At 41.3% G+C, this 13,253-nt stretch overlaps 2 protein-coding genes across 2 annotated transcripts; one reads left to right on the top strand and one right to left on the bottom strand.

Moving 5' to 3' along the window:
- tubg1 (tubulin, gamma 1) lies at window positions 1-7,272 on the bottom strand. The gene is made up of 12 exons (XM_029158062.3): window positions 7,133-7,272; window positions 6,084-6,318; window positions 5,641-5,753; window positions 5,290-5,457; window positions 5,124-5,192; window positions 3,810-3,889; window positions 3,587-3,713; window positions 2,511-2,597; window positions 1,884-2,033; window positions 1,642-1,794; window positions 1,397-1,558; window positions 1-939 (listed from the first exon to the last, which is right to left on the bottom strand). Exons 2-12 carry the CDS (start codon window positions 6,130-6,132, stop codon window positions 742-744), a joined length of 1,356 nt encoding a protein of 451 aa, XP_029013895.1. The 5' UTR covers window positions 6,133-6,318; window positions 7,133-7,272; the 3' UTR covers window positions 1-741.
- Window positions 6,993-13,144, top strand: retreg3 (reticulophagy regulator family member 3). The gene is made up of 10 exons (XM_029158056.3): window positions 6,993-7,102; window positions 7,187-7,442; window positions 8,696-8,802; window positions 9,184-9,214; window positions 9,323-9,449; window positions 9,605-9,689; window positions 10,196-10,333; window positions 10,443-10,522; window positions 11,033-11,165; window positions 11,256-13,144. The coding sequence occupies exons 1-10, from the start codon at window positions 7,081-7,083 to the stop codon at window positions 11,801-11,803; spliced, it is 1,527 nt and encodes a 508-aa protein (XP_029013889.2). The 5' UTR covers window positions 6,993-7,080; the 3' UTR covers window positions 11,804-13,144.
- The last annotated feature ends 109 nt before the right edge of the window (window positions 13,145-13,253 follow it).

The following is a 13,253-nucleotide window of genomic DNA, read 5'->3' as shown; positions in this document are numbered from 1 at the left end:
AAAAAGCAATGTGTTTATTATTCATCATTTTAAACAGGTCCAATGAGAAAAGACAGTACAGACCAGCCAACAAAGGTATATTTACAGGCACAGAGATGTGTTAGAATGAGATCCAGCCCTCTTCATCTGTGCAGCGTCTTATTACAGATGTCAAGTGCTGGTAAAAGATCAATTTAAATAGAAGGTATGTTTACCACCACTTCTTTGGCCTGGAGCCAACTTCAACTTGACAGTCTCGTTTGTCTCATACAGCGATATATAATGAGCCATGTGTCAGCAGCAGACGGTACACGCACTGTGCCAGAAATGTGAAATAGAAAAACCTACTTTTATCATGCAATGCATTCAGACAGTTTGACTCATTATCCATTATTCAAGGCCATAAGCAAGATTTCACCTCAAACTGAGGACACAAAGTATTTTATAAAATTGGAACGAAACGGTGACACTGTAGAAAGTTTCAGATTATTTTGAGCAACGTTACAAAGTTAAGTACTCCATCTTTAATAATAACTATTAAGTTAAGGATTGTTTTATTATATAAACTGGCTTTGTGACTTTTCCAGTTGACTTATATTTTTTGGTATAGTACAACAGTGTCTAACAGAAACACGGTATAAGTCTATTAGTCTATTAAGGAGAGGCTTATGTGTGTGGGAGTAAAGGAACAAGAATTGAGTTACAGTTAACTAGCTAGGCATGTGTGCTGTTGGGACTGAGGTGCAAAACAAAAAGGTCCGTTTACTGTTCTTGCGTGCCCCAGGAAATGTAGTCTGGCCGCGTAGCTGCGCTGTATTCATCTATCAGCTGCTGGACGACTTCGCGGGAGTTGTCCAGCTCATCAAAGTTGTCCTTGAAAATGTCCTCCTTGCGGAACTGCTCCAGGAAGGCCTCGCGCTTGCGTAGCTTGTCGTACTGCCGGCAAGTCCGCTCAAACAGCTGTGGGATTGCATTAGAAAGACATCACAATGAAAGGCCTGGGAGGAAGGGGTAACTTCAAGGTTGTTCTTTGGACACTATATTTTGTATTAAACACTATAGTTTGTACACTTTTATTTTAAGCTTCCACATCACATGAAAATGAAAATTAATGAAATATAGGTTTTCCCTAGAATCTCCTTGAAAGACTGCAATTTCCCTTTGCTTAAACTTAAGACATAACCCAATGAGTAAAAACGTTTGATTTAGGTTACTGTATTGTGTAAACTTCATTTAAACCAAAGAAAATTCAGTATGTTTAGAAAATATTTAGACGGGATGAAAATGCAAAACCAGATTTGTGTGAATTTCCCCTTCAGCTTCAGTTTTAGAACAAAGCAATGCTGATTCAACAGAGAGGTTTCTGCTGTATAAACAGACACTGGAGGAGAATGTCATTCTTAAGTTGAACACTTACAGAGGAGATACTTGTGTGGTTGGCCATCATCAGACCACTGACTCTGTGGGCTGAGGGCAGATATGGGGACTTCCTTGACAAAGCTACCTGGATGCTAGCAGGACCCCAGGGAATGAAACTGGCAAGTTTACGTTCCCTGATCCTCTGGAGGCTTTTATGCACCTGCAGTCAAATTGGTTGAACTAAAATGAAATACTCTTCAAAACCCGTAACATTAATCAAGACTGACAGACTCCTGTTTCTACCTGTGTGGGGTCAACCTCGCCCTGGATAATGTTAAGGATGGCGATATAGCAGTGGCTCGGCTGTCGCTCTCTTCCTGTGGACACCATCACATTTTTGGGTTGTAGAAGCCTCCTCATCACGTCCAGGACTGTGGTTTTTCGTACGCTGGCAACCTGAAGCACATTCCAACATTTTGTAGGCATTTCGTATTTTCATTTTATTGTGTTGCTCTTACTTTCTATCACTGAATGAACAAACTTACGGACTGGTCAGTAGTGAGTGGTGTGTATCCAGTCATGAGGAAGTGGAGGCGGGGTGTGGGGATGAGAGATGCAATCAGGCCAATAAGATCGTTGTTCATGTAGCCTGGGTAGCGTAGGGTGGTGGTGCTTGCAGACATGATGGTGGAAACCTGAGTATGCAGATCGAGATAGACACAAACCTGATCAGGAGGATTATGGTATTACAAGGAACTGTTTCTGGACAGATTTTACTTTGTTGTTGTAGCTCCAACTAGTCAGACAGCTATCATCAGCTTTAAAAACTTTAGATCACATCTTGATCTACATGCCAAAACATAAATGAATCTTGGTTAATTAATAAAGCAAAAGCTTGGGAAAAATCTTCAGCTGCCTAAATTACCCAGCCCTAAAATAAGTGTGTGGCTCCTGTTGAGCAAGTTGACATACTGTTTGGAAAGTGCAGTCATGTGTGGCTTATTACTGAGAAAGCTGAAATCCAGTCTAACATGAAACTGACTCGCCAAACTAGTTGATGAGCCTTTTAAAAATTTAGCCAGTGAGCTCTGTGTCTGGTACAGTGCGTATACCCTGTTGCAGTTGGGTAGGCAGCACACTGAAGGTAAACACTAGTAAGGTCCGACACTCACCAGCTGATTGATCTGTGAAAACGAGGGGTTCTGGATATGCAGCCGGTCCGTGGCAATGCGATTTAAAGCTGTGTTATCCAACACCACCTTATGACCAAAGACAGACACAGGGCAGTAATTAGATAAATGAAAATAGGACACTCACTCTATAAAATCAAGCTGAAAGTCGATAGTTAGAGAGAGACTGAGAGGGTATTGAAGAAATGACGCAGTTGAGGAACCTCTTAAGAAGCAACCAAGTGTGCTGCTGTTAGACTCACTCAACAGTTACAACAGAGACCTATTCTTGGGCAAATTTTATTAGCTCTCCAGCTAATTTAATAAACATGAGGACATTATAAAAGACCCTGCAGGAAGTAGGTATTAGAGAGGAAACCCCATTAGACTGTCAGAGCATCTCTGGCTAATATAATCACCGACTTAATAAATGAAGCAAGTTGTAATCTGTGAATGCTAGTGCTGCAGCTTGCTAATTGGTTAATCTTCTGTACGAGTGTTGTAAAATCTTAAATGTCAAACTAGAAACTAATACATACACATGTGTCATATAATATCACATGGCAAAACTAATTCACCATTTTCTGATTTTATTTATTAAACCAAGACTGACCATCAGTCAGAATTTTATGTGATAAGACCTTTTGGCATCTTAGAGTTCTTAGACCCAAGCTTTGATGCATTCTGATTTCACTGCCATGCTCAAAAACAAATGAAATGGTTGAGTTGTGTCAGTGGAAAGCAAATATTTAAAGTTTAAGTGTTTGCTTTCAAATGACATGATTCAGTCGTGTCAGTTGTTGGTGGGAACGGCTCAGCAAAGGTCCAGGTTTAGTGTTTTTGAGTGCAAGATGTGGCATCCTTATACAAAAACAAAAGAAAGCTAGTTTTTTTTTTTAAATAATTTCTGTCTCAGCACATTTAAAATGGAAGAGTTTGGTTACTGTGCTGTATTTCAACTTGAGTAATGTTGAGTGGCACAAATAAGGATCAGGTAAAACATTTGAGGATGTCCAGAGCCAAGGCAACGAAAGAGTGATGTGATTAATCAACAGCCAATCAAGAGTGCCACTGCTCACCACACAATCTGCATTCTGGGTGAGTCGCTTCAGCGTGAGCAGCGAGTTGTACGGCTGAACAACCACGTCACTCATCTCATCTTGATTTGGGAAAACAGAGTAGGTCTGCACAAGCTTCTTTGGATACCTGGATCAGAAATATACAGAATGTCTACATACAGAACTAGATCACAAAAAGTCATCAAACTCTTCAAAAAAATTACTTTCATGTGTATTTTTTGACCTGTCATTAAGTTTCTCCAGTAAATAGGATCCCAGCCCTGAACCAGTTCCCCCAGCAATGGAATGACACAGGACAAATCCCTGTAGAAACAAATTTAATTCATTAATTTTAATTGAACTTTACAGCTCCAGCATTTGCCACGTGTGAGTGGTTTGCAGTAAACTCAGCAGAAAGCTGAATGTGTGTGGGTGAGCAAATGCCTCTCTTCCCCCAGCAGTTATATAAAATGAGAGTGCAGCCCCACCTCACAAATGGGCTCCCTCACCCCTTAAGACAGCCCTGTAATACCTGCCTTCAACACTCGCCCGGCTATTATCACCAGACGTTCTACACGCCACACACACACACACACACACACACACACACACACACACACACACACACACACACACACACACACACACACACACACACACACACACACACACACACACACACACACACACACACACACACACACACACACACACACACACACACACACACACACACACACACACACACACACACACACACACACACACACACACACACACTGCAGCTCAGCCCACCTTCCTATCCAATGGACATGTGAGTGCATACTAAATAATAATAACGTGGGGTCATAATGTGAATGAGTTACAGAAATTGCAGTCCTCAGAGGGGAAATGCGAGTGTTATTTTATGGGAAGGCTGAAGGTTGAAGAAAGTTCACCAAAAAAAGAAGCTAAGAATAATAGTGAGGCTTAGCTGGTTTTGAGATGACAGACACTGGCACTATTTAAACATGCCAAGTCACTGAGTTCTACTGTAAAGGCGTTTTACCACAAGACCCATTTGAACGTAAAAATTTGCCCTGGTCTATGGACAGGAAAGGGTCAAGAGACCACCTAGGTTACAGCTAGTTATTAAAAAAGGAACTGAGCAAGAGAGCACAAAGCAACTACAGAGATTCAGAATTACCACAAACAGAACTAAAATAACTACAATGTAATGCAAAATGACAAGAAATTTTAAATGGTTTTGGCTTTCAAAATAACTAGTGATTTAAAATCGCCACAGGAAAATAATAAGCAACCACACATAAATGTGACATAACCACAACATGATACAAAATGACATGTCTGTTCCCAGGACCTTTTCGTCTCATTAGGTCACTCATTCAATAAACTTATTGTATTAAGAACACTTTCCTGGATATTTGCTTCCAGGAAAGAAAGTTGCAATTTGCTCTTTAGGTTAAGTGCATCAGCAAAAAGAAAAACATTAGAACTCTACAAAAAAAATTATAAAACTTAGTGCCAATAGTCCCATAATCTACGGACATTCACTTGCCTCCAAACTGTCACTGCCATCTGCTTCTCGATCAATAATGTCAAAGATGTCTTCTTGGATTTTTTTGCCCTGTAGGAAAATAATTTAGATCAATCTAATTTTGTCTGTTCACCTTTACAAGATGCACCAAGTGAAATAGAGAAATGGCTCATTTTAAAGTGATCACCTGTGAATATCCACTCGCCCAGTTGTTTCCAGCACCTCCACCGTGCTCGGACAAGTAGATGTTCTCCGGGTTGTACAGGTTTGCATAGGGAGAGTTGAGGATGGAGTGGATCACCCTCGGCTCCAAGTCGAGAAGCACAGCACGGGGGATGTAGTGCTCATCATCAGCCTGTAGATTGTTACAAACAACCTCAGTGCTAATTGCTTACACTGTACAGTATATAGGCAGCTTTTGCTGCAAGCGCGCCATCTACCGTCAGTAACGATGAAGCGCCGCTGCTGCACACTAGCATCAACACAATGCGTGTACACAAAGATACGCTTTTTATGAATGTGTGTGTGTGTCACTTACCTGATAGAAGAACACGTCCTTCCTGTCTGTCCCTTCTGTCGCAAACTCCTCAACAATCCCCTCCGGGCTGATGCCATGCTCTGCACACAGCTGCTTCCAAAACTCAAAACCGACTAGAAAACACAACGTCTACGTTCAGACACATCATTAAGATGTTTATGAGCGGCTTACACACAAACAATATGTACAACGTGTTAGCATAACTGGACTCTACATCCTGCACCATTAGCCTACGGTGCTATAACCGTTAGCTAACATTCACTGCGTATCAGCCTATCAATTACAAGCTGGCTACGGGTCAACTTACACTGGCGCTGTCAATGCTTTTATATTGTAAACCTATGTAGCTTTGTGTTAGCATTCTAGCTAGCTAACTTTACTGCTGGACACTGGATAAAAAAAATATGCCATGCTCAATATTAATATTAATAACGCGTTCATACTTTGATTTCCACATTGGCCCAGTTGAAGTGTTATAATTTCCCGCGGCATGTTCACTCTTCAACGTCTTCTTATTTAGCCGACCTGCTAGCTGTTCGCCAGCTAAATAACAAGAAAGCAGACCCTTCTCTGCCCGCTCCACCAGCAGCTGCCCGCTCCTTCCCGCTTGGTGACGCTCCGAACGGGACGTCTTCCTCTGCCTAAAGCGGCGCCCTCATTAAGTGTTCATACCGCCACCTGCCGTATCGGAGAGGAAAAACACTGCATGTAAAAATACTGTGATTGTATCATAATTGTTATTCAATTATGATTTTGAGATTCAATGTACAATATTGTTTCATTCACAAAATACCATTGCTTTTCAACATTACATTAGTTATGTAGCAATTGCATCTCATCAAATCATCATCTAATTTATACAAAAAAGACGTTTTGTCGTTTGAATAAAACAATAATAATATCTGCTTTTCTGTTTATAAGCAATCTTAGTTACAATCACTTGTTAATGATTGTAACAGTCATTTTAAAGATTGGTGTAAATCGCTACTAAATACCCTGACATGTATTAATTTTTACTAATATTATAATATTTAATATTATAACCGAAATATATTCACTCCAAGATGCCCCTAGTAAAATATTAGTAAGTTGAAACGGAAATTATTCAATTGTGTTTAGAAACTAGGGCTCATCGACGTAAACAATGCCGGTTATACCCATCGAACGTAAATGCAGCATGACGCAGGCGTGCGTGCGTCCTCTGATTGGACGGCTGAGCTCTCGGAAAACAGGTTACGCCATATTGTCGATTCCGCGGAGAGCAACATTTTTGCAATGATGACAAAATAGTAGGTGTCAGGTAATTTTAAAACATTTTCGCGATCCCTATAACAAAGTGTTTGCTTGTAGCACACTCACGTGTTCATTATTAGAGGCTAAAACGATGATTCACTAGTTGTCCTTTGCTGTTAGATTAAATCTCTTAGCATAGCATGTGCTATGTGTGCTAAGTCTAGATGTTGTGAGTAGAGCCGCTCTTCACGCGCTTTACCTGTTTCCATTTAAGTCTTTGGCGTATGTTACAGGCTCGCTTTATCCACGCTAGACGCTAAGATGGCGCTCAACGGAGCAAATGAAGAGGCACCCAGGGAGGGCTTTTCAGCCGAGGAGGGATCCAGCGTCTGCCTGCGAAGCCGACCATGCTCCAGCGAGAGGGACCGTCAGGTGCGAGCTGTCAAAGCCGCTCTCCAGTCCACGTTAGGGCCCTACGAGCCCGTCCTCACCTACCTGCAGTCCGTCCTGGTGTGGGAGAGACCCTTTCAGTGTGTGCTTCTTTATATCGTGGTCAACGTTGTGTTCTGGTGAGTATCAGATCATGTTAAAGTAAGTAGACAGTGGTGGTCAACTTTCCTGTCTGTCGTTAGGACCTGTCAGTTCTACACCAGGTAGCACTAGTCATAGCTTTAAATATAAATTGTGTAACACATGTCTTTGAATGGCAGTCTATTAATATTAATTACTTTATTTCTAGTGTTCATATTAACCATTAGCTTATCAGAAAGTTTGGATTCCAAAAATTGGGCAATGCCACAATATAAAACAGTAAATCAAAGTTCCAGGTTCAAATGTTTACCCACTGCCATCTGAAAACAACTCAAAATTTTATTGAGTATATCACTGAAAAAATAAATAAAATGTTTAGGTAATGACAATATGAGTTATTAGTAGGGAGGTAGAGGTCTCACTTCTAATAATTAATATTTAAATAAACCTATTATAAAATTAACCCTAAATTTAATGCACTTGAGAAATTCTTTGTTCAATTTAAGAGGATTATGGCAATAGAGTGTAACTCTAACAGTTTTGGGCTGAATTGGGTGACCTTAATATTTTTTGTATGTTAGAATCACTGACCTAAGACAAGGAACAATAAATCTGGGCTGCCAAGCCTGTTTGTGGAGCTCAGGCGTGGAGCCATTATTTGATCAGGCCACTGGGCATGTCAGGATGTTGGTCTTCCATTTACTTTTGCTTCAGCACACACTCCACGGTGAAGCCTTGCACATTTATAACCCATAGTTATAACCTGACCTGACGAATAATGGAAACTCACATGGAAATAGGATGACAGTATGGGCAACATTAATCATCCAGTTAAAGCACCAAATGATAGAATCCACCACAGTGTAAACACTGTAAACCTACACACTAATTGCACTGATACCCCAAATATTAAAAGTTGTTGTTCTGCCAACAAATTCTTTTGTAAGCTTAATCTAAAACTGCTAATTATCAGAAGCCTAGAACATTATTGTGGTCAACAAAGCCTCGTGATTCTAAAGCAGATCGACACCATTAAGTATATTTCCTTTGTAGTTTTGCATGAGCAATCGCATTGGAGGTCAGTAGTAAAATTATATAAATGCAGAATACTGCAAATTATTTACATATAGTAACTTTGGACTTGTGTGAGTTTGACAGTGTATGTCATGTTTGTTCACTTTGCTTTTTATGACCTCCCCCATTACAAAGCTGACCACTGTTTAGGCAGAAGAGAGCGTGGCCTCAAAGATCTTCTGTGCAGTCAGCGTAACTTATGGGTTCATGTGTTAAGGTTCCTCGCCCTGACCTCGCTGCACCTGCTGTTCCTGCTGGCTTCTGGTCTTGCTGTGGTGGTCTGCATTGACACATGGAGGAACAAGATCTGGCCAGAGATTAGAGGTGCGGCAAGTTGCTCCTGTGGGTCTCTGAGATGTTCTGTTTTGCTTTCCATTTCTTTCAGTCTGTGGTGTCTTGGGTTCCTTTTGGTTGTCTCTACCTTTAGGTTACTCCCCCTATTTTCTGTGGTTTAATGCAGTACTTCAGAGCAGATGCACCCTCAGTCAGCAGTTTCGCTCTCCGAATTTGCTTTGCACCTGGAACAGTTTCTCTTCCTAAAGTTGTTACATACCCACTGTGCAAATTCTTGCACAGTTGACAGACAAGCTGAGGGAAAAATGCAGTGTATAAAACTATATATAAAGCACACCAGGTTTAAACTTATGTAGCTTGTGTAAAAACAAAATGAAATGTTTTATTTAATGTGATATTCTCTCTCTCCAGTGAGAAACTTGGATGAATCAGAAAACGAGAGGTTGGTGAAACACTTGCTTACTGTAATCAGCAGCCAGCATTGTCACAGTATTAAATGTGTACTAGGAAGGCAGATAAAATGTTCATGTAATATTGTTTGTTTGTGTAGTTGGGGCCTGGTGCAGCCTGGCATCCTCAGCGTACCAGAGCTGTGCCACCACTTAGCTGAGGCCTGGGTCAGTGGAGCAGTTCTCACATCCAGCGTGATTCAGTACAAACGAGCCTACCCTGGCAAGGTGACCACTTCCTAAATGATGTTCAAGGTTTTTCTGTGGTTCTAGTCTGTTATTATGTGACTCTGCAAATTAGTAAACTCTCCATATTCCCTAGTAAGCACTGACTGTAGTCAAGCATATACTATAGGTTGTCTCTCTTTTCTTTCTCCTGTCAGTTTTGCATCTTTACCTGCGGAGTGTTTGCTTTTTTGGCCATGGTTGGGCAATACATTCCTGGAGTGGCTCTCTCCTACTTTGCTGGTGAGTTAGATCAGCGCAGGCAGCTACAGAATCATCCACCCCATGGGGCCAAGTTAGTAAAAAAAGCTCAGTCTGACCTGTCCTATTAAAAATGCATGGACGGTGAAACTAGATCTGTGAGACTCCGGCACCAGGCCCTGGACTGTGAGGTGATTAAAGCCAGGCTTAGACACACAAGCCAGTAGTGGAGTAGGGGAAGACAGCCAGGCAGAAAGCTAAGGCGGCCATGCTAAGACCAGGCTAATCTCCTGACCTCCAACCAGTGTTTGCTGGAGATCTGGGAAGCTAAGACCTGCCAAGGGCCTTTGTCTGACATCTAAATCAAGCAGCAGCTTGTAGTTTACACGTCAAACCCCTGCTGCTCTCCGTGCCTTCCTGTCTGTAGCTCTGCTGATGCTAAACCAGCATATGGGATGTCTAGATAAAATTAACAAGGCTTCCCCTTTAATGCCACATCACTATTTCCTCTTCAGATGATTTAGTATTTTGTTCCTTTTGTCGTCTAGTCTTGGCTTCCCTCCTGGCTCCTCTGGCAGCTCATCACAGGGTTTTTCAGCACGTGTGTGTGAAGCTGGAGCCAGCCCTGCAGTGGCTGGACTTCAGCATTCATGGATACATGATGTCGAAGCCCATTGATAACCAGTGTAAGTTTTACGTCCAATTTGGAAACAATTAGCATGTTCCTGTGCAGTTGGTGTCATTCTGCTCGGTTGGTCATTTTTCTTTTTTGTTTGCTGATTGTCTTTTCTGCAGTTCTGAGGAGGTCGATCCGAGGTCCAGCTTCAGGTGAAGCCAGTGACAGTGAGGAGGAGCTGGCTGCTTTCTGCCCGACAGTAAGTCTGTGTAATCTCCAGCATCTTTCCATATTTTAACTTAGCTCTCACTTATTCTGTCAACATTCATGCGCGGGTTTTAGATCTTCATACAATTTACAAAAAGTATTTTTGTCAATATAGGTGGTTTACGACAGCTTTCTTTGAATCTGTGAACATTTCTAAATGTCTGTAGAGACATGTTTTCCACTGACTGTTAACTCGACTGTGACAGCTAATGTCTGTGTTCCTTTTATTAACAGGCTGATGTGATGTGAAAAATATACAATGAATACATTTACAGATTTAACACCACGTATGCTGGTACCTTATCACATAACAGAACATTTGAAGCCACTTCCTGTTAAAAACATTAAACTTGTGACCTTAAGAATGTGTGTGTGAAGGCTCTAGATGTTTGGAGAACAAAAATAAAGTGGAAGACAACATTTTAAGTGAAAGCAGTGACTTGGACTAGATTCTTGAAAAGAACCGAAGCATATTTAACCTTTTCATTCTGCTGTCTCCTAGTTTGATGACGCTGTTGTTGCTAAGGAACTTGCACTGACCGACTCTGAACACTCTGATGCCGAGGTGTCCTATACTGAAAATGGAACCTTCAATCTGTCCCGTGGCCAAACCCCACTCACAGAAGGCTCTGAGGGTGAGTGTGCAGATACTAAGAGTTGGTGATTGCCTTGATTTTTCTGTCTTCTTGTGTCTGACACTGGCTTCTTCTGTCTGCTTCGGTCAGACCTTGACAGGCACAGTGACCCTGAGGAGTCCTTTGCTCAAGACCTCCAGGACTTTCCCTCAATAAACCCTGATGCCACTCTGATGGATGACGATGACGACACAAGCATCGGACTACCTAGTCTAGGTCCATCTGGGCTTTCTAGTCACCGGGCTTCAGTTCTGGATGTGGATGCTCATTTGGACTCAGACCAGGAGGATCTCGATGCAGAACTGTCTCTCAGCGGCCTCCCACCCGCCTCTGATTTCACTGGAGACTTGGCTGGAGTCATCGCCAGCAACATGATCCAGGCAGCGTTGGTCGGGGCGCTGCAACCCCGGCCGCCTGCTGCTCAGCGCAGAGAGGGGCCTCCCAAAGCTGGAGCCCACAGAAGCTACCGCAAACAGTCCAGCTCTGAACTGGACACAGACTTGGATGGGGAGGACTTTGAAATGCTGGATCAGTCTGAACTGAACCAGATGGATCCTATTGGTGGAGGAGGGGCTGTGAGGAGGGGAGAAAGCCAGGGGTCTACCTTTCTGTCTAGCCTGCTGGGTAAACCACAGTGAGGTGTGTGTGTATGTGTGCGTCTGCGTGCACCACTGCTACTTTATTGGTGAATGTGTGCTGTGTTTCAGCAGTTCTGATTGGCATCAGTTTAACACTGTGAAGTATTCTATTTTCTGTCTTTCCTTTTCCCTTTACCTGTCAACTCTGAGCATATATTTTGTAGGCTGAGCAATAGGAAATGCAACAAAAACCTATAAACCCATACAGACAGTAAATAAACCAGCATCGTTGAGCCTCGTTGCATACTTGTAATTGTATGCAACCATGAGTTACAAGCATCATTTTTACTAACGATAGGTAACAGTATCCATGCAATCTTTTATACAAGGAGGTCCAGACATACAGGGCTATTTAACATAGGACCAAATATGACATTCCTGTTGGTTGAGCTGAGCCACGTTGCTTTGATAATGTCACAATAGAATAGCAGCAGTACACGTTTTGAAATAGACAAATCAACCCTTGTTTTTTTTCTGTCTCTGTCCTTTCAGGTAACGTGTGGGTTTATTCTGTTACACTATTATGTTTCAGGTGTAGAGAACTTGATTAGTATTTTAAAGAACAGTGGTGGATTCACACAGTGATTCTTTGCTGCCGTGATAAATTATAGTTTTTAAAAATTATTTTAGCTGCGTTCTGTTTGCTTCCTTTTGTTTTCACTGTCATATCTTTAGTTCAGTTTATTACTTTGAGAATTTAAAATTAGTCTTAAAATATCTGACCTAAGGGAACCTTTGAACTTTGCTGTGTCCCAGGGTGAGATTTTATTTTCTGTCAGATGAAGACTTTATTTTATTTCTTTCTTAAAAACAGCTCAATAACATATTGTGTCCGTGTTTAATACCTCGAATGAGTCCTCAGCTTTGAGTGTTTTCTTTTCAGAAGTAATGTTTAAACAAATGTCTTTTATCATCTTTGCATTTCATGTAGTTTTGTAATCAAACCTTTATTTCTTAGATCTTGTACAATTTTAATGGGGAAACATGTTTACATCAATAGTAACGTGCTTGCATCCTCTTTGAAGAATGCTATTTTTTAATAGAGAAAGAAACGCATTGCTTTGTTTCATTGGATTATTTTGACATGAAAATCCAAATCTGCAAAGGATTGGCACCGTAGAACAACGAATGGAGGTTGAAAAGTTTGCTTTGACTTTGAGGCTGGAGGAGACACGTGAGCAGGTAGATTTGAGCTGACCTGCTTTAAAATTGCGTTTCCATTCAGTCGGCTCCTCAGTTTGATGACGTCATGTGCAAAGTAGTGTATTTTCTTTTCTGGAACTTGGTTTTGATATGTTTTGATGTGTGAATCGTATAAAATTAAAAAAAAAATTCAATTAAGTTTTTTCTGGTGTTATTTACTTATTGGTGATTTTAGAATAGAAACAAAATACTAAAATTTGCAGTATTCCTATTGTACATTTAACTGTGGACTGAACAGCACAAAGTC

The sequence above is a fragment of the Betta splendens genome, chromosome 8 (genome assembly GCF_900634795.4).
Source record: "Betta splendens chromosome 8, fBetSpl5.4, whole genome shotgun sequence".
Classification (NCBI taxonomy): domain Eukaryota; kingdom Metazoa; phylum Chordata; class Actinopteri; order Anabantiformes; family Osphronemidae; genus Betta; species Betta splendens.
Note: the sequence above shows the minus strand (reverse complement) of the source record. Positions and strands in the feature narration are given on the sequence as shown.